This window comes from Acyrthosiphon pisum, chromosome A2 (genome assembly GCF_005508785.2).
Source record: "Acyrthosiphon pisum isolate AL4f chromosome A2, pea_aphid_22Mar2018_4r6ur, whole genome shotgun sequence".
NCBI classification, from domain to species: Eukaryota; Metazoa; Arthropoda; class Insecta; order Hemiptera; family Aphididae; genus Acyrthosiphon; species Acyrthosiphon pisum.
Genome location: NC_042495.1, coordinates 2,756,579 through 2,780,208, shown reverse-complemented (window position 1 = coordinate 2,780,208; position 23,630 = coordinate 2,756,579). Strand labels below are relative to the sequence as shown.

At 29.7% G+C, this 23,630-nt stretch overlaps 1 protein-coding gene across 3 annotated transcripts in view; it reads left to right on the top strand.

Annotated features, from left to right (window-relative positions):
* Positions 1-23,630, top strand: part of LOC100568954 (potassium voltage-gated channel subfamily H member 8) — a 155,002-nt gene that overhangs the window by 38,764 nt on the left and 92,608 nt on the right. For all 3 annotated transcript variants that reach the window (XM_029490945.1, XM_029490946.1, XM_029490944.1), the window contains exons 2-3: positions 6,547-6,680; positions 18,445-18,673. In XM_029490945.1, coding sequence (XP_029346805.1) covers positions 6,547-6,680; positions 18,445-18,673 — 363 coding nt within the window. The remainder of the gene's footprint in view (positions 1-6,546; positions 6,681-18,444; positions 18,674-23,630) is intronic.

Genomic DNA, 23,630 nt, shown 5'->3' with positions numbered 1-23,630 from the left:
TATAAATTTGGTACAAGGTTCTCCATAAGTTTTTCTTTAAATATCTGTAAAAAAAACTCAACCGGACTAAGACAAAAAATTTTTAGGAGTGTTTGAAATTTAAATTTTTACAAAACCGCATTAAATAACGGTTTAGCCTCAAACGATTTTTGATATTTGTTATTATTCAAAAAGTATGAGTCGTAGACACTTGAAAATTTTACCAGTTGTTTAAATTGACATTTTCTTTATATAGTTTTATTTTCAAAATATTTCACTAATTTTTAATCTATTTATAGGCAATTGAAATAATCGATTTTTTTTGATTTTTTTTTTATAAATGTTGATAAAAAAAAATTAGCTGGGACAAAATACTTGAAAATTTAATAGAAGGGTCCACATATGTTGTTCTAACTCCCATTCAAAAATTATAAAAATACATAGGCACAATTTTGTTTTATAAGCATTTAAAGTTCAAATTTTGACTAAATACGTAAAAATTACGGCAATGTTCAAATAATCTTAAACAGAAATTCATAAAAGTTTTTCTTTTTAATTCTAAGATTTGGAAATTTAATACAAGGCTCCTAACATATTTTTACAATAGCAGTTGCAAAATAAAAGGAATACATTGTCACAATTTTTATTTATAAGCATTTAAAGTTCAAATTTTGACAACATATTATGTAAAAATCACGAAAATTCGTAAATTATTTTATGCTAGAAATTCATAAAAAATTTTCCTTTTATATCTAAGATTTCAAAATTTAATACAAGGCTCATAATATATTTTTACAATAGCAATTGAAAAATAAAAGAAATATATAGTCACGATTTTTTTTTTATAAGCATTTAAAGTTCAAATTTTGACTAAATACGTAAAAATTACGGCAATGTTCAAATTATCTTAGACAGAAATTCATAAAAGTTTTTCTTTTTAATTCTAAGATTTGGAAATTTAATACAAGGCTCCTAACATATTTTTACAATAGCAGTTGCAAAATAAAAGGAATACATTGTCACAATTTTTATTTATAAGCATTTAAAGTTCAAATTTATACGAAATATGTCAAAATTGCGAAAATTTGCAAGTAATTTAGTGGTTGAAAAATCGTAAAAATTTTTTCTTTTATAACTAAGTTTTTAAAATTTGGTACAAGGTTCTCCATAAGTTTTTCTTTAAAAATAATATATCCTAGACTGACAAATCATCTCCGTTCAGAATCGTTTTTCGTATACAATGATATAATATCATTGGATTCAAATTTAATTCCATCCATTACAGTAACCCACTTGTAACCTACTGTACAGCAGAGCGACATCCACGACTTACCCGCCTTTTTTTTTTTATTTAAAATATCCTTATATACTTTGTGAAAAGTATGACTAATGAGATTTTATTTAAAATAATTTTGTAACGTTATCTAATATACATAGTATACTATCAAAGTGATAATTATTACCACATGTAATATTGTAAAATATAATTGATCATGAAAAATAATAATATATAAAGTTTAGTAGAATTATCGTTAGGTAAGTAGCATCCTGGATTAATGTTAATTTTTTAAAAAATAATTTTTTTGGCGAGAAAATATTGTTTAAGCATTTACGATAAAAAAAACTTAGCTATATTAAAAAGTACTTTTTATAATTTATGAGAAATAATAATTATTTTTATTATTAATAATATGTACTTATTATTATGTATTTATGTATTAACATTTATATTATATCTAACGGTTCTTTTGTATGAGTTTGAAACTTTTCAATGTTAATACTTAGTACCAAAACATTATACAAGTAATAGCTTTTCAAATCATTAATGCTTCACTTTCTTCTAAAAAAGCAATTATTGTTTTCGAAAATAAATACCTGTTTATTATTTCCGGTTCAATAACATCCAAAACCGATATAATGCTAACCGCAAATCCGTGTTTTTTAGACCTAAAAAAATAAATATTGCGTCGGTCTGTGTATTTTTATCCGTCATAGACCAAAATCCTTGTTATTTGACAAACATTGCTTGAAAGTCATTTACGTATTTCTACGTATTTCTTTGGAACTACGCTTTTATAACTTTGATACATTCCTTTAAGTTGAATGTCGACACGTAGCATTCCCGAATGTTGACATAGTGGCGGGTTTTTGTTTTCAAACTAATATTTTTGTACTTGCAAACAGTACCTGTTACAAAAGTAAATCATACATAATGTAAACGTCTACAACTGTTAACAGTCAGAATTGATGATGGATAATTATTCATATTATTATGTGTAATATTGTATGGGTTTTAAAAATACTAATATAAGACCAATAAGTTTGAGTAATACTAATGATAATAATAAAAAAAAAAAATAGAAGGAATAATAACTTAGTTACCTTGCAGCTATTACCACTGACATATTTATAGTACCTACTAGTTTATTCTTGAAGAATATACATATACCTAGGCACATAGGTATAAATCAATTTCAATTAGCATTAAAATAACATAAAAATATTATATATTTTAATCCAAGTCTTTTAGGAATTGTCATCACTGCCGAGTGGCTTCTTATATTAATTACCTCCACAGTCATAACATCACTCAATTATCACACATTATTAATGTACCCAAGAGATTAGATTGAATATTATTATTTATTATATCCTAATAATAAAAGAACAAAAATGCAGGTCTAGTTGAAATTTGTTTCAAGCTGAATATAAATCATAAATTCATAATATGATGTCAATTTTAAATATTAAAACGCATCTAATATTTTGTAGTCTGTAATCTGCATTATGATCGTTTAGTTACCTATTACAATTTTTTTTTGTTTAATATTTTTTTCTTCAACTATTTTACAGTATTTTTGTAATATTAAATTGTACAAAATATTTTTTTTCTATTTTTAATGTACTCATACATAATAAACGTTGTCAGTATTATATAATTGGAAACAAACTTTCAGAAAAATCTATTTTCATACCAGAGTTTTATTGAACGTACTTGCATAACTAAAAACCAACAATACGTGTTTTTGACAAGTTCAGAATATTTTTATATTTTATTAACACTACTCTTATTTTACAACTTATTGGTGATGATATATTAATGTTCTTCTTTATTTCATTATTTATGCTTTATTTAACAACTATGTCTCAAACAAATACCATTACAGTCCAACAGTCCAGTTCGTTGCTACACTAAAATGTTTAAACACATGTCTTTATTAGCCTGGTAGGATTGATTTGCAAAACAATTATATTATATTGTGTATACTGTATAGGTACTATTTGTATTTTTATAGTGGCATTTTAATACAAAAGATATTAATAATTTTGATTTGTCAGAACTTTGTACAAAATATCTTGGAAATCTACTGTCTATAATCGATAATCGTTTGAACGTATATTTAAAAATTAAAATACGAAAGGCTTAAGGTATTACGTATATGCAATTGGAATAATCTTGTGCCTTTAATAATCATTAATTTTTATGAGCACTTGAAATGTTTAAAGCTGTACGCCGTAGAAAATCGAGCTCTGGCAATTGTAATATTTTTTTTAACACAACGCTTATCATTAATGATTTTTAAATTTTCAAAAAATAAAATAATATAAACTTCACATTAAAATTTTAAGCTACACCACGTGCGAATCGAGAACAGTGGCAATTCTGTCTGAATTTTTATACAATAAATAAGTTTAACATATTATTGAAGAATATTTTATTTTGGCATATTTATTTTTAATTTTTAACACCGTGCAGCTATTTTATTCTAAAAAAATTATAATATTTAAATTTTGTAATTTTGTCCTTTCTTATAAATTAAAACACTTTGATAGCGCTTTACGTCAAAACAAATTAGTGGTAAAAATCATCAACATTACTGACATTCTGTGTCTTATCTTGGTTTATTTTCTTTTGATGTGAATTTAATGTTGTTTTGTTTTATAAATACCTAATTAAACCTTTAAGACCAGCACTCATAGTCTTTGTTGGTTTTTGTTAACAATGTAGGTACACGTTGAGTTAAATGTTAAGATTTAAATATTATATAGCCGGAGTGCAGACAGGATACAAATTATGACTAGGCTTGTGCAATTAGATTGTGGACGTAAGACATGATACGAATCGAGTGTTGCCGGTCGATTGTGGTGTATTTTTTAAATCTGGACATATTTTGATCAAAGGGGATTTTAAGATTGGAATGTTATTTACGCGATAATAGAAAAAGGAACAATACCACTGAATCAAGTGAAAATACCTTGTTTGAGACGAGGATTATTATTATTTGCAAAAAATCGCTAACTTCCAATTTGCAAAATTGCTGGCATTTTTCTACAACAAGAATGCAATCGATAACCTTATTTAATACTGGAGATTTCGATTGATGACACACACACACACACACACACACACACACACACACACACACACACACCCGTGCCCGCGCGTTCACACACTCACAACAACAACTGAAAATGTGTTAAGACAAACTACTTTAGGTATTAACGTTAAAATAAATAAAACAATAAGTAAATATTATGATGTCTATCGCTTGAAATATATTGTTGATAATATATTATTTGATTTATTAAAATTATTATTAATCGCGCGTCGTTTACAATATTTACAATAAATATGACCCCTCTTGCAACTTATATAGTATTTATTACTACAGAAATACGTGTTTAATTTGTACATACCTCAAATATTATTATACATTCAAAGAATGTGTTGATCTCAATTATACGAAATTTGGAAACTAAGCGTATTATAATTTATAAATTCAATAGTGTCTTTGATACCTCGGCATTTAATTTAATTTTTCACAAAAAAAATGAAAAAAAATGGGCATTCGATATTTTTTTTCGTTCTTTAAATGTTTAAAGCTGTGACATTATTTCCGAGAAGAAAATGTAAATGTAAATTGCTCTGAAATCGTGTCAAATCATAAGTTTCCTCTTTTAGAGATGTTCCTTTATATAATTATTACTTACATTTTGAATTATTTAATCTATAAATGTATACTTTAGATTCTGAGCGAAGCGATGAACGTATTGATTTTACAATGATGTGTTTATGTTTTTTTTATAACTTTTTGAATCTGTAAATAATTCTTTAATTTTCAACTTTGAAGGCAGTTTCTTGTAGAAAATTGGATCTAGCTGATAATATAAGAAAGTCAAAAGTAAAACAAATACCCAGTATTTTTAAAAATAATCGGGAAAAACAAAAAGTAAAAATTTCTCTACACAATACTGCACCAATATTGCATTTTAATAATTTTAACAAAAGCAACCCAATTATTTGCTCTTATATATTAATGTTAATTAAAATAATAAATAAAGTTGATGTTAATAAAGCATACTAATATCTACTACAAAGAACAACATTTATATAAGTTTTAATTTTTTTTTCAAACAACGATTAAAAAATGTAAATCAAATGGAACGGTAAATTAATATTCGTATTCCCTTGTGCAGGACTGCAGTTGTTCGTAATAAAACGTACCTACCATCTAAGGTATATGCGATTTCACGATACGGGTACTTTTTAATCGAAAATCATTATAAAAAAAACTTTAATAATTTAACCTGGGTTGCTGCTGTTTTATCATCGGCCTGGGAGTCAAACTATACCTACATACCTATAATGCTAATTATAGACGTTTAGCGGAGACAAATGTTATAATATCACAGAACAAATTATTATTGTAAATTAATTTATAATATTATGGGGTAGTATCATATATATCAGTACCTTTACAGGTGTCTGCGGTATGGCCTTAAACCGTTTTTATAAGTTGACGATGCGTGCAGCACGAATTTACTTCTGGGTTGGTGCATAGTATAATAATAATTATAATGTTTATTCGTTTTCCGATGAACCGCGACGAATAGTAATCACTGGCTCGGTGTGCAGCCAATGTGCTTGTCAAATAAATATATAAATTTAATTTCATATTTCGGCGCTCGTACGTGAAATGCGCCCTGGCAACGGAGGCCTGCACTCGGCGTACGTACAACACGCGTATTCGATACAAAGCCGTATTTGATTCGATGTTATGGTAATAAACATTTTACTATGACGAATTTCCATTACGTTTAACGATACGCATTCCATGTCAAAACTCGAAATACGACGGGGGAGAAAGAAAAATAAATTACGAATTTCTCGTGTATTTCGCAATATATGTTATGTATATTTTATATTAAACCTATATGCGAATTATACGTATAATATATTTTTCACGCGGCGTCTTGCATGTTATTATTATTATTCGCGACGTTCTTTTATCTAACGACGACCGACCGGAAACGGAGCACTGTTCGGATTTATAATAATGTTATGTATACAAATATAATATAAAACAATATTATTATTAACATTTAAACGCCCGCTGCACTACATCTACACGATTTAATATGCTACAGACTTTAAGCATTCGACACCGCCGAGTGTTTTTAGAGGTCCACAACAGCTACGATAACGGAGATAATTTATCATCGATATTGTTATTATTGTTAATGTTGTTATTACATTATTTTCATCATCAATTCGTGTTTTTATAGAGGAAGCCGAACCCGAAGAACCCGAACCGGCCAGTAACGCGTACGGACGGCGGAGGAGCAGAGCCGTACTTTACCAACTGTCCGGACATTACAAGAGTGATAAACCGAAAACCGGCAAGCTGAAACTGAACAACGTGAGTTTTGTTTGTTTTAGTCGAATCGTACAATGATAATAATATTAGGTACATCCGGACATCCGGTGATATGCGATTTGCGTGTATCCCTTATCATTATTGGTACTTGGCACGATCGAGTACGTTTGTGCGATTGTGATATACCTTACCCTTGAAAACATCACAAGATAGCGCACGAAAACGAGTGCGACGTTGACGCTGTAGTATAGATTAAATTTAGTAAATGTTACTATTTAATATCATATTTTTTATAATTTCAAATAACATTTTCTACTGCTTTAACCTGTTTGAAACTCAATCAAGGTTTTCACACAACATCACACAACATCGCACTTGGACCCAATTATGAACCTAATAGACGTAATCAATTTTCTCAAAAAAAACTAATTTATCTAATTTTTACTTTTAAAAAAAATTTTGTTTTATTACATGTATTCATAATACCATAATGGAAAATGACTATAGAACTAATGGGCAGTGTGTTTTCGATGTTTATTTTCGGTCAATAAAAAAAGAAAATTAATATTAATTTTTCAACAATTCATATTTTCAAAAATAAACATAAAATATAGGACTAGGTATACCTAGTAAATTTACTGTCGAAACGTCGAGAAAAATGTGATAAGAAACAATGATCATAGTAAAATATTGACTTCGTTTGATATAGAGTTGAGTCGCTGAGATATCTCATACCTGGATGAATACCTGTTTTTCTTGACAGTAATAATTGTTAAAAAATAATTTTCCTATGGTTAGATTCCCATTCAAGTGAACGTGAACTTGTTTTAAAGTATTTGCTTGAACAGATCCACGGGAAATCGGGACACTTTTCGTTATAATAAACAAATATTCTTGAATTCAGTTTCCTAACATAACACAGTACGTTAAAAAAATAATATTGTCAAAATGTGCAGTGTTACAGTGTTTGAACATTATAATTCCCTTAAATTAAAAAAAAAAAACTATTCTAATGGATAACATTAAATATATCCAATCCAAGATAAGAAATACAAATGGCTTACACAAAATTAAATAAAGATAGGTATAATAAAATTAGCCATAGGTGACTAAACACATAATTATTTTGGAATTACCTATAAACACAAATTTAACGTACATTTTTTTTACGTGACACGCGGGAAATTTAGGAATTTTTATCTTCATTAATATTACGCTATATCTTATATTATATGTACATAATATAGTCATTAGTCCTGCACATAACAATAAATCTTAACAATTTTATTATGATATGGTAAAAAAAATAATTCAGAAATTGTATATTTGTTATTCTTAAAACCATGATTAGAATACAGAGCTATAGTTATTTGTCTATTTTAATTGATTAGAGATGGTAGTTTTTTAAACATTTTTTTCCTCAAATTGCATATTAGATTTTCGGTTGAACAAAATAACGAGTTATAATTAATGTCATTGTTTAACAAAAAAATCATCACCAAACCATACTTTTAAAGGCAAAATAGGCCGAGTTATTAGCGCTAAATTTGTTATAATCATCATTGCCTATAATTTGTTCAAACACAGGAATAGTATGTAATAACAATAATAATAATAATCATGACACATGATTGAAAATCAGGACCGCAGATTTATTCAATTGCCCTTAGAATATTGATTGTGTATATTCTAAACCCGGTTCCATTTCGTTCATAAATAGATTACCTACTGCACAATATACTAGATAATATAAAACTACTCGAGTACACGAAAACCAGATTTTTAGATTCATAGTGATGAAAGTATGTCAACGCGGAGGTTTTACAATGATGCGTGTGTGTTTTATTTTTTGTGCACCTGTCACCACCATGTAGAGACGGTTAAAGTTCAACTTTGAGTGTGATTTTTGGAAGAAAATTGGATCTTTCTGGAACTTTAAGAGGGAGTGGTGGGGTCATAATTAAATCATTTCCAGTGATTTTTCATATTATAATTGGGAAAACAAAAAAAAATACAAACAAACAGGTACATTTACAAAATAACATTTCTTTTTGTCAAAAATAAAGAACCATAGTTCCTTGAAATGTTGACCAAATAATATATTAATAATATTTCATTTTATTTTCATACAATTAGATACCTATATCGTAAATTTTTATTTTAGAAAAAAAATGAATATATTAAGTTCTGAGCGGGGTGAGGAAGCTATTGTTTTTACAATGGTGGTTTTTTTTTTTTTTTTTTTATATCCTGTATAAAAAATTTCTTCCAGAAAGAATGTTTCGATTTCAACATATTATGGTACCTTATAATTTAGCAAATTGGATCAAGATGGTACTTTAAAGAGGTCATTTTTCAATTTTCTCAATAGTTATTTAATGCCACGGGAAAAACCACCAGAAAATTACGAAAAAACGCTAAAAATGGGATTTTAATTTCTAACGCTTTGTTTATCGCCATAGATACGAATAAAAAATTATAATATTTTAATATTAATTTAACTTACATGATAAAATAAATAATAACAAAATATAAAATATCCAGACTGACAAACCGTCTCCGCTCAGAATCGTTTTTCTTATACAATGATATTATATCATTGAATTCAAGTCTAATACAACCATTATACAATGATCCACTTGTAATCTACTGTACAGCAGAGCGACATCCACTTACCTGCTTTCTTATTATAAATTATATTATAAAAGTATGTTTAAAAATCATTTTAGTAATTGGTGATATAACATACATTTTTTTTTTTGGCTGGCCCACAATCATTTTGAATTTTAAAATATATGGGTGCTCACTAAATACATATAAAATGTATTAGTCATCGTGGATGTTGTTGTATTTATAGTATAAAATATAATCAATCGGAAATATTGATACATAATATTAATATGATGATTGGTACACAAACATACGATGTCAAAATTATAAATCCTGGCTGTTGTTCTAAATTTTTTTAAGAACAAACCGAGAAATAATGACAGATGTTCTATACTTTATTTATTTCTATCTTTTATAATTGAATGTCAAACGATCGATTTAACCATCAAGTTAAGAGTAATGTTAATAATAATGTAGATACATTAGTATTGTTCATTACTTTTTCGAATCAATGCGAATGAAGGTACAACTCACTTACAAAAGTGCCCAAAACAGAAACATTATCCTTATACCAATGGACACCAGCCAAATCCACAGTTACCGCGGTATTCAGTCGGTTCCAAAATCCAATATTATTTATTGTTATTATTGTTTGCACATTTTAAATGTATTTCGTTTTATTCGAAAAGCACTTTTTGTGAACATAATACTATTATCGTGTGCACATTGTTGTATTAATATAGTATCATTATTAATATTTTAGTTGCAGGTAAATGTTTATTATATATTAAATACTATCACAAGTATGACATTGTTCATAGCTAGGTTCTCACCGTGTTTAAGGTTGAGGATTAGTATTTGTTTTATTAACTTACTATCATTACGAAATAATTTTTAAAAAACGTTTGCGTTGATGTTTTATGCAAACAATATCTATACACGTGTGCGGTTGGACTATTGAAATAAAATAATATTATCTTGAGGCTTGAATGTATTTAATATGTACTTAGTACTAGTGGCAGTGTACTACCTTACAAATCGTATGAATCAAAAACATTCGGAATTCACGTGGTTTTTTGCGTTGTTAAAATACCATTGTTTGGACTTTGGATTTGTGCTCTATAATAATAATATAATAACAAAATATAATATACAATATAAATATAGATTATAATACTATGGAATAAAAATAGAAATGTCGATGTTAAACTCAATTTCAAGGAACCAATTCTTGATTATACCCAAGTTTCAAATTTTACTGACTAAAACGCCAAAAGTCAACAACAACTGCTTAGTATGAAACATTCAAAAATAATATTGTACTTCTGCGCAGAAATGCACCTGTATTGCCTACACATTGCGCCGTACATAAATCCTGAAAACAAAATATGCTGCAGTGACTATGTGTTCGAATTCGTCTTGTTTCGTTTGCCTGGCCATGTATAGCGTTTTGGTGTGTTGCTATTATAAATACGAAAATGATCAATACATTGTATAATATAAATTGAATAGGTTTATACCATATGAATATATGTTTGTTATAGTATAAAACCAGCTAGGGTTGCGTCTCGTCTGTCGGTATCAGCGTGGTGTGAACAAAATACGTTAAATCGTCCATTTGCGTAATGCGAGCAAAATATTATTATTGTTGGTTATATATTTTATTTGCGATAAATCATCGAATTTAATTAGGCCAATGGTATTTATAATATTTAGAACGAGGATAGTCTCGTTTTCAATAATCATCGACGCGGTGGCAAAACGTGAAAATACAGATATTACATAAAATATTTTGATACTAATTTATTAAAACTCGACACAATTTATTTCCCGTCGTTATACTACCTATTTTTTATCCTTAAAATCAATTCATTTTTCAATCCATACTTAACCATAAGTATTTTTTAATGATGTCAAAACAATATAACTTGAAATTATTAAAAGTCATTATATTTTATTTATCAAAATAAACCGTATTATGTTTATGTTATGACAGAAAAATCTATCCATGTAATTATAGATTGTCGATGTTGATCATGTCAAACTCAAAGTATTAACTGTGTCGAATATATTGAATAATATACTGTGTGAGCCGGGCATAAAAATGTATCGAAAAAAAAAAATTTTACAAAAAATTTTATTTTATTCATTACTTACAAATTACAATAGTTCAATATTATACAATACTTATTCAATTACAGTTTATCCGAAGATAAGACTAAACGAAAATGTAATGTATATATCTCATTAACGTAGTTGTGACACGAAATACAAATTATATAATTTTTTTTTTTTTTATATTTAATTTCACGATTAATTGTGAATAAATAATTGAAGATTTCAGCGCAATTGGAAGAAGGAAAACAAAATTCTCAACCTCACACAACACTATAAATTAGCGTGAAATAATTATTTTCGAGGTATCTTCGGAAATAATAAGGCGATTTTTCCTGATTTTTCGACCAAAATATAGATCTAATATATTTTTAAATAGTTTTTGATTAAAGCGTGGACTTAACTGGTTGTTGGACTGTACCCTTCCTAATCGAGGGCCACAAATAAAATCAGCCGAGGGCCGCGTGTTTGACATGCCTGATGTAGATCAACTGATAAAGGTAAAATTAACAATTATATAGATTACGGCAGACGTGTGGAAGTAACATTGTTATGCAAATCTGTCAACTATTTCGCTTATTTGCGTATCAAACTATACTAGCACGAAGCGTTTGACCCGTATCATTATTCTATAATATGGTAACTAAGTTAAAATCTATGAATAATATTTGGGTTGAATATCCATTACACTGCATCAGGCATCCTCTGTATTTTCATTGAACAATCAATTACCTGCAGTACACGTTGTAACAGTTTGAAAACTAATAGAATTTACGAGAAAATTGTACTAGTGTATTACCTATATGTTTTTCGTTTTTTTAATAACTGCAGTAGCGGGTCATTCATTAGTCATTACTCTTAACTCCTCGGTGACACGTTTCCCACATAAATATACAGGAATTTGATAATCTTCTCACGGATAAAATTAGTTCTAAAATACTCCGAACCACGCCTGCCGAGAACGTTGTGTGAATAACTTAACGTTAAAACGCAAATTAAATTATAATAATATCGATACCTAATTAATGAGTTATAGATTGTGCTACTCTATCGTGCTCTGCGTTATTAATTATTAAACGTTTTGATACCAATGCTGTGTCAATATGCCTGTGGGTGAAAGAAAACCCGAGAGCGATTAGTTTATTTCTATTTACCCGTATCGATGTAGTATAGGTATATTATTTACATACAATTATGAATTAAAATGTATTTTTGTGATTTTTTTTTCTAAATTATTTCGTGCACAGTTTTTAAAATATTTTATTTAATGATAATTACCAACTACAAATTCTATCGAATTAAATTTAAAAAAAAAATTATAAATAATAATTATATTCTTCAATATTTAGAAAAATATACCTAATTGAGAATCTTTAACTTCCCGAGCTAAAATCGGTTTTTTTGAATATATCAAGACTAGGTTCATAATATTGTTAAGCATTACACATTTACATACATAATTAGACTGTTTAATTTCATAATTTCATAATTTTAACTCTTAATTGAAAATTGAAATTGCAAATACCCAATGAAATTATCGAAATTATTATTACAAAGGTGTAAACAATATTAATTTGCGTTCGATTATCTAGATAAATAATTATCTTAATTATTACCAAATAAATATCATTCATATTTGGTACATAAGTTATTCGATGTCCAGCGGACTTAAACTTTAATTTAATTTTTAAAGGGTTCGAATAAAATATTATATTAATACTGACACAATTTTTTTATTATAATAATCGCAGTATCAAAAATATTGGCGACCTCAGTGTAGGACTGTGTGTCGTATTCTTATAACATCCCATTTATTCCGTTATTGTGCGCTATAACTTATATTTAACATCGAAACTGTATAAATTAAGTACATAGTACCTAAGCTATGTTAAACGGAGGGGAGTATGATAAATTGTATTTTTCTGTTATAAATAATCGTGAATAATTTTTAATATTATGTAATGTAAAAATCTCATAGATGTATATATTATTTTTTTTTTCAAACCGATTTTGGTTTCTATATACAATTTATTGTGATAACCGTTGTAGACGATAATAATAATAGTAAATACAATACAACCTACCTATAATAATAGCTTGCCATAAACATCAAAATTATAATACAATGTGTTAATGCTTTATTGGACGACAAACGCTAATACCTTGTTTATATTATAAAAAATATTAGTATGTTTATTATGTATATAAAATGTGCCAATAGTGCTATAAGGCTATCTATGTATTTATTTATAATATTATACCTCTAAACCGTATTTAACAATTTTTTTTGTTGAAAATGTACAGATTGCATCATACTATTTTTAACTCAGTTAGCTTTTATAATAATATAATAATATTATATGATATGAAATTACACATAATATCATGAAATGAGTGGTACACCTACGTCACGCATAATACGTTATTAGTATATACTATATTTTAAATATGTATTATTATATTAATTTTTATACTATGAACGTTTAAACCATTATGGTCATAAAAACACAACCTGATATAACTTTGTGTACAATTTTAATATATTTAATTTACAATATTGATGATTTTATAATAGAATATTTATATCATCACTATCCCATTGAAACAATTATTTTAATCACATGATTTGTATGCGGAAACGTATTTCCCTCCAAAATTTTCAAAATAATTGAAAACTTACTTGTTCAAAAACCATATCGATTGATAATCGTGCTGAATAATATATACCGATACCGTTGCGGTATCCGAATAATAAGACAGAAATACCTCTCAACTCTTACAAGGTCTATTTATCGATCGTTCTACAAAATTAAATCATTCCAATCAGTAATCACCCGCTTTCAAAGATGTTAACTTGTATACTTATACTCAGTATATTATGTAGTCTGTTTTATTCTCTTCATAATATTATGCCTTCCTTAAATAATTAGCAATTTAATGTCCACTCTGTTCTATTTATACTTTATAGTCTCATCTTGTGGAGAACCTTCCGCGAAGGAATATTAAATCTATTTCATTTATTTATAAAATCATCTTTCACTTTTATGGCATAGGTAATATGATCTTTAGTAAATATTTTTTTTTAAAAATAAAACTCTTGATAGAAGCAATCATCTGCTTAACAATTTACAGTGAAATAAATTGGTTCACGTTTGAATAAAAACCGCCGCAGGACACTCCTCAAATGGTATAAAAAAAAATCTAAGCAATTGAAAACAATTGGTACTCGATTAGGTACGCGCAAAGATTAAAAAAGTCAGAATTTGAATAAATTGATTGTTCTAGGGAAAATGGGATGTGCGTGCTTGGCGAATCGCTTTGTATAGTTATTATCCACATTATGAACAATATCTACACAGTAGTAAAATTGCATAATCAACAAAGAATAATATATACAAATTATTATGTTAGTAAAAATATATTAATTGTTTATACCGTTTATAATTAATATTCACAAAAAAAAAAAATATTGTCTAGAAAATGTCAAAAGCGCGTTATCACAGTGCACAATAATATACAAATATCGTCTACTTCAAACTGCAGCTGAAACCGATGCGTAGCTTACGTTTAGGCCTCTGATGGCAGCTGCTTATGGCCATACCAAATCACGAACTTTTGACAGTATATCACAGCATAGGTTTTTTTGTACAGGACCGAAAAAATTATAACCACGGAGGGATGGTAGTAACGGGTAGCATATACCTATAATACCTTCGGTAGCTGAGCCTATTCACTACGCCACGCAATCGTATAATTTTGCAATTGAAATGTTTGATAAAAAAATCACAATAATATGTATATACTTTGAGATGCGTCCTATCTATAGATATGCATAATACTGACACCAATAATAGGTACTGACAAAAAAAAAAAGCTCCATCATAACGGAAACGTATTATTATTCTCAACATGAATGATTTATTATGTTTTGTGATTGAACTGTGCAGTCCTAAATCAATTAAAAACCGAAAGCAAAATAATCAAGAGACATTCCACCCCCGTTTCTCTTCTTGGATAAATACTTAATTTCGTGTTTGTTTTGAGTAGATACGCGTATAAAACCGAAAATCATTAAACATTTGAATACCTAACTGAACACCAATAATTACTATGAGCTAAAAGCGTTATCATCAGGTGCTTGCTTACCTATACTTAAAGTTCGATTACGGCTCCGCGATAAATCAAAGTTAATTTTTGTATTATTTATCACCAACACTCAGCTAGGTAGGTTAGCTAGGTAGCATTATTTATTATTACTTCGATAATAATGATAATTTATTAATTTCCCCAAGGGCAATAATAAAACATGTAAACGGCAAGTATCCAACAAAAATACCTTTACAAACATGATTAATGATTAAAATATTGTTGTCTCGGTAAAATACACAATACATCTACATAGTAGCGATGTTTGTCTTAAAATTATTAGGTGTACATTAATAATATATAAACCATAAATTGCACCGCGTTTGTGCGTGTAAAAAATTGGATTAATTTATTTAAATAATCTCTCTACACATTTAGTTTATGAAGATAGTTTTTAAAACAACATCGAAATAAGCACATATTAATATTTATTTAAAAAATGTTTTTAATCCAATGTTTATTACAATGAATTTTAGTCATCGCTTATTTTGGAGTCTAAAGTACCTACCTACATAATAATATCAAAGTAAATCGTTTAAAGTCGAGTTATGAGACGCGACTTGTTTTATTCAACATTGCATTAACACATATTTAAATTAATTATCATATATTATTATGATATTCACGTGGGATGATAATGCTATGTCATTTTTAATAACCACAATATTGGGAGAAAATTCAAATTTAAGCGCATAACTATTGTTTGCACTAAATAAGCACATAGAAATCGAATACCTACTCAAGTGTATACTTCTGTACATCTCAGTAAATTGATTAGATTATGAAAAATAGATATTACCTTGGTATAATGTTTTCAATATGACTATATTTTTATTCAAATAAAACGTCTACGCAAATACAATTTAATTTTTATATTTATCCCGGAGGAAAATCATTTATTACATTATTATTTTCTTTTAAACATGCACATTTAAATTGGATACATTTACAAAATGCATACAGAAAACAAATTTAATAAGTTTAAACGTTTCATATTTTCTTTCGTTAAATTTTTGAGCTAATACAATATTTAATGTATACACTATTTCTGCAGTAGTAAATATAGGTGTATAAAATATTATTTAAGACGTTTTCAGCCGATTGAAGTTTTTATAAAAGTATATAAGATAAATATTTTAATACCTACATTTTAATGGATAGTTGGATTAGAGTGGCATGGCGCATGTCTTAAAAACAACTCTTCGCGTTGACTTGAACAAGATATATAATATTTTATATACCAATTAATTTGGTTATGAGTTATTACAATTTTATACGAGTATACCTACTCGTTAATTTGAAGCAACAAATTGGAATGTTTCTGTAACATATAATTTTGTAGCTACAGTGACTCTTGGTGTTGTTGTATCTACGTTTTTTTTTTTTTTTTTTTTACCACAAGTTCAAACCAACTGTTACACGTGAGCCTGATCGTTTTATCGTTTTATCGTGAGATTTTTTTCGAACATTTTAAAGTGTAGGTACCCATCTATATTCATTTTACAGCGGTGGAAACGAATTGAAGAAGTGTTTTCGTGACCAGAAACCTATCCCATTTCCTACGTTGTTATTCTCGTTGAATTACCATTAATACTACTCAAATGCCTAGGGATCAACTAGCATTATTCATTTTGACGTTTGACTCGTGTCCTGGTTTCATAGTTTAATTTCCTCTGACATACGCTTCTTAACAATGTCCTCGAAAGATGTTTTGCAAATTCACCTGGCGGCATGTTATTAAAACGGTGTCACGTTTTCAATATGTTTGCATTAAATTTCCAACACATAGAAACACACTTTTAATTTCATCCTCATACGCACATTTCAACACAAAGGTCATAACAATATGCTGTTAGGGCGATGTGTGACCGGCGTATGAAATTGACCAGCAACAAATTTAATTATTTTTGTTACGCCTTCATTGTGTAGCGTGAATCGCTCTCAATTTATTTGTGTAAAATTAACTAATTTTTATTTTTACGTTACCGCAGCCAAACGCTAGAAAATATTTTAATTCATTTGTTTATTATTTATGGAATTGCACAGAGTCTTGATAAAAACTTCGATAAATGGGAAATAATCGACTGAACAAGGAATCAACTGACGTTTAGACTCTTGGTGTAGGTATAAACAATAATAATATTAGGTGCAAGTGAATACATTTTAAGTGGAAGTGTTGATATTACGCAATGATTAATATTATTTTGATTTATAAAAACTCCAAGTTTGTGTATATTCCCAATATTGTAGTTACATATTATTTATATAATAATACGTACCTACCTATAATAATAATAATATTATAACGATTGAATATTATACAATATTAACGGATTTCGTAATTGAGGGAAAATTCTGGGAAACTTCGTGGTAAAAGGGGATTTGTAGTTGGAATTCAAAGGATAAAGACAATGATAATTTTGAAAAAGAAAAACAAATATGACGTTTTTCCGATACGAAGTTCTTTTCTAAAACTCAGGACTTCTATCGTCTGCAGCCGTCCATATAATATTATAGTTGTGGGTAGTGCAGCACGGAAACAAGCTGGTGTACAAACTCGCGATATTTTTAAAAACGGTTTTAGCCCTCTACCCCTGTCCACCACGCTGTGAACACATACGGCTGGTCGTGCGCATCCCTCTCACATAACATATTATTACGCCTGTTTTTCCGAAACCGAATTTTTACTTTTACACGCCAGCCGTATTTTACCAGCTAGGTACCACGACAACGAGTACCACGCCTCCACCACCTGTAAACTCGCGACAGACACGCACGAGCGTCCAACACCCTCGCACGTAATAATTGAAAAATTCATGTGAATTATCGCGTATTTTATTATTTTGTCGCAGGCGCCTCCTATATATGCCTGTTTGTTTCGTATATTATTATTGTTATTGTATTGTTTGTCTTGCGTTTTTTTTTTGTTCCACAGACGTTGTTGCAGGGCTCGTCGGCGCCGTTACCGGAATACAAAACGTCGGCGCTGAAAAAATCCCGATGGGTATTATCGCACTACGGGGTTTTCAAGACGTGCTGGGATTGGCTGATACTGATAGCCACGTTCTACGTCGCCATCGTGGTGCCGTACAACGCCAGTTTCGTCAACACGGACAAACCGTCCATGGTCAGCGACGTGGTCGTCGAGTCGCTTTTTATAGTCGGTAAGCCGCTCTTCATTAATCATTACCTAGGTATTGTGCCATATATACCATATCGATTTGCCGACCTCCCCCCCCTCGATATATCCACTTCGGGTTTGAAACCCATATATATATATACATGCAATAAACGATCATATCTTTCTGCTTATAGCTTCACGATTGTATATTATTACATTTAAACTGTAAACGAATCTAGTGTCCTAATGTCGCAAACTTATACGTCGACCTGCAGATATGTTCATTTTAAACATTTATATGATATCATATACCTATAATTAGGGGTATCTAACTGTAAAATAGTTTCTGTATTGCATTTTTTTTTTTTATATAAGAGTGATGACGTATCGCGTAATAATATTAAATTAAATTTTATCTGTTCGCCAAAACACAAACGTGTTAAATGTTGTGTCGTGTATTATTATTGAAAAAAGTAATAATATAATTATACATAAAAAAATTGTCTATATGCATTTTTTGATTTTTACGATAATATTTTGACTGTCCAACCACAACCACTTGATCGTATGGATCAGTTAAAAAGTCATTTTAAAAATTGCAATCCGCTGAATCCTGCAATATTGAAAAATACAAATTGTGCCGCGGATCACAATAAAAAATGATATTATGTACTTATAATAATATTATGTAATATGTATACTGTATGCATGAAAATTATTGTTCTCATAAAATTGTTAATTTATAATATTAAAACGCTGAAATATTTTATTGTGATTAGGTATTATTATTATAGTAACGATGTAAAGGCAGACATGCAAATATCTTAACCGGTGCTACTCGGTCAAAGTTTATTATTTTAGGAGGCATACATGCACACTGTCATCAAAAGACTAAATCGTCGTGTAATCTCTTTTGTCTTTTGCCCCGTTGAATTAGCACAGTATACTAATATTATACCGTGGTCGATGGCCACGCAAATATAATAACGTTGTATATTATCTAATGTACGCAATCTTTATACCCGGCTATATGACTATAATATTATGAATAATGCGAAACGATGATAGTGTACGATAAATCTCGAAATTTATATGTCACGCCGTAACTACGTATTTCACCAAAGTTGTACTTAAATTTTCTAAGCCCGTTCATTACACATTTTGTACTCGAAAAATACATCAAATAAACGTCGTTGAGACATAATGCAATAAATTATCACTATTCCCACACGAAAACTGTTTTATCTATAAAATATATAATGAAATATCGGAGACTTTTTGCGCATGCTACCTTTACGACTTTACGAGGTACGTCCGGCTTGTAATCTTCAGTCGTCGGACACCGGATATCTAGACTAGTTTTATATTTAACTATATCAATAGGTATCATATTTTTAATTTTCAAATGTAATTGTTGGTATTCATTATTCAATAACTGATAGGTATTTCCAAATAAACATAGACAATTTAATGTCTAGACGTTAAACATAGACCTTATACTAATAGAGTAGGTTGCAGACGGAGCATGTCTATGAATACGATAATAATTACTTAATTATGCAGTTTTTGTGTTTAATTAAGCACAAACTGGTGTGACCTACACACATGCGCAGAAGTGCGGGTCATCACGTTCACCACGGGAACTACCACCACGCTCCGTATTACTATAAAGCCTTTGGTGTTAAGTGAAAATTGTAATAATAAATATTAATCATAATAATATTATCCCTAATTTTGAATTCTTTATAGCACTTATCAATTTATTATAACTGGAAACATTGAAAAATATATCTTACATATAATTAAATGTATTATAATACAATGTAAGTACAAAATATCATAAATTAAAACATTGGTATGATATCTAGGCATAACCATGGTTATGCAGTCAGAGCCTCTGCAGACAATACAATAATATTATCATCTACTTTGAATATTGGTCATACCCATAGTAGTTGTATTACATGGTTTATTTTTTGGATGTCTTTTATTGGAATTGTTTTGGTTATACTTTTATTCTTGGCAAATATTTAAATATTGATTCCATATGTATTTTTTCCCAAGATTCAATGACAATTGACAACATAATAATATATCGGATGTGCATTGTACAATTAACTGTGGATGTAGGTAGATAAACGTTATTTTATAAAAAATATTTTTACCATTGTAAAAAATGGCAACGTCGCACTAAGATTCGTAGGTACTTACAACACATTGTTATACGCGATCGTAATAGTGAAAAAGGTCGGTCAGTACGCAATCGTAATTCGCTCAATATATCATAGTAAATTTAGTTATCGTTGACGGTTAGACGCGCGGGTTTTAGTAAACGTATTTTTTTTTTCATCGATTTATTATTTACTATGGAATATATTTTTATGGCTATAATATGAACTGCTGGAAGAAGTACAATATTGATGTATTTATAGTTTTTATCCACCGACTATGGTAATATAATAATACTAATATAATATATGATTCGAGTGCTATCGACGGTGACTTTGCGCCAGGGGCTGGTACCTCACCGAATAGAACCGGTTTTGGAACCGGAATCCTTTGAATATTGGGAACCGAAACCTTATCGAAACCCTTATTTAAATTAATTTTAATACCGGAACTTCACCGGAACCCTTATTTAAATTAATCTAAAAACCGGAACGTTACCGTAGCCGACACTTTTACTTGACAAATTTTTTTCCATAAGTAAAAAACCAAATCAGGTAACAATTTTTTTATTTTATAAGAACCGAACCGGAACCGGAACCGACATTTTAGTTTTTCCGGGAATACCTAATAGGAATCGGAACCGTTAAAATCATTAAGGTTCGAGTCCCTGCTTTGCGCATGCCATACGCGACGCAAATCTTCGGTAAGCGGCCGGTGGAAGTAATATTATGGAGACTACATTAGAGAAGTTTCGCTGAAATTTAATTTATACCATAATATACCCTATTACACTTGGTACCCTCTACTACCTCAGTATACCTTATTATCACGGTAAACGCTGCTATTGAAAATCGCCGGCAATTGGGTCGCGTCAGAGAAAACAGTGGGGACGACTGAACCGGCCAGCTGATAATATGCGTTTATAACAAATGACAGCGATGAGTAAAGTACAACGATGGATAGCGGAGGTTGCAAGTGCATGACAGGTTTATAGAACCTCACTGTGAATTTGCGGACGGACGTGTTGAGGAAGTCGCGTATCGGAAAATATCAGTGACGTAAACCAAACGCGTGCAAGTCCGACCACCGACCACAATGTTTATGGTGCTCACGTCGAACGGGTAACCATGATATTTTCCGTCGGCCGAGCCGGGTTTCTTCTGAATCGTATCGCGTTTTGCATATTTAAAACGTCGATAACACCGCAAGTTGAATATATTCGACACGGTATAGTGCTGGGAAGGTGACTCCAGGTGTTGATAAAATAATATGAAGTTTCTACCGTCATCGTGACCTAAACCGTTTTTGATCACCCGAATTTTTTCATTTTTTTTTTCGTTTTTCTCCTTTACGAACCCGATTAAATTGCGTTCTTTAATCTCTACCTATATAATATAAGCTAGTACAGATTTTTCTCTACCTTTCGAAAGTTCATATTTCATTATAATTATATTTTATGGCAGAAAACAATATTTTTGAAAATCCATTTTGAGAATTCGGGAAGTTTTTTGGAGGCCATCAAAATTGAATGTACGTACGTTTATCGAAACAAACTAAAGATAAAATAAAAACTAATCGTTTAATTCACCATAAAAAAAAATAATAACTAAGATTATAAATTTCTGGGGACAGATAAAATTCGTCCACAGGCCGCCATTTAGTGATCCCTCTGATATATACAACTTTGAGCATTGGCGATACGAGTTTCCTGATAAACTTCCGGTCTAACTTGTTAACTGTTTCACGAGGATTATGAGACGGTTGGCGTGACAATATAGGATGCTCAAAGTCGCCGCGACATAATTCGCTACAGGTTGTTCGGAAGAATATTCAGTAGTTTCTACTATTTTAGAAATTCAAGTTTATCGTACGTTTATATTATTGTATTAATATGGGGGTGCTTTGCAGGATATGTCTGGAATACCCCAGGGAAACATTAGTAAAATAAATCGAACAACATCGAAGAATGTCGAATTTTATAGTGTAGGTACACAGCGTATCCGTTATTATCACTGTATACGGGTTCGCAGCGCAGCCGATCGGAAGTTGACCCGTTGATAGATTTCGGTGGATTTTGAGTGATGGGTTTGGGTATGACTGTAATGCAAGTGTGTCTATCACAGCACGAACACGAAATACGTACCCAAATTACCACACAAGTACACAACACACTGCGTCAAATCAATGACTTATCAATAATTAATAATAAAAAAAAATATTTGTATTAATATTATAATATATGTTGTATAAGTAAATTTTGTGACTCGGCGTGGGGTGGGGGCTACAATCAAGCGTGGTTAAGAGTAAATAACGTCCGTTCCCGGATGGGTGACCACCCGGGATCGTATTCTAAAAACCTTGCCACTACGTGTTTCTAACCAACCGTACCAACCATCCCAACCCTATTAACCTTACGGACTATTGACCTCAGTCTCCAAAGCCTTATTAAAAAAAAATTATATCTATACTATCATGCATACACATTATAATAGGTATTATAATATGATATTGTCAAAAATAAAATCATAATTTTGAGTTTTAATCTTAACGATTATTTACTGTATAAGGTACCTACAGGGCTGGATTGGTTAGGCGTACTACTGAGAAAATGCTACACGTTGGGCCGCTTAATGTTTGGGCTGGTTTTGTGAGCGTGAGTGAAAATAAATTCATGTTTAAAGTACTATTAGCCACCCTTGTAAGATTGTAATAGTTTTAGACGTAAGTTTGGGCCTTTTAGAAGTAATAATCTCAATGGGCCGATACATACCCATCCGGCCTTGGGTATCTATACTGAAAAATCTAGAGCACCTACAACCATTTTACTCAAA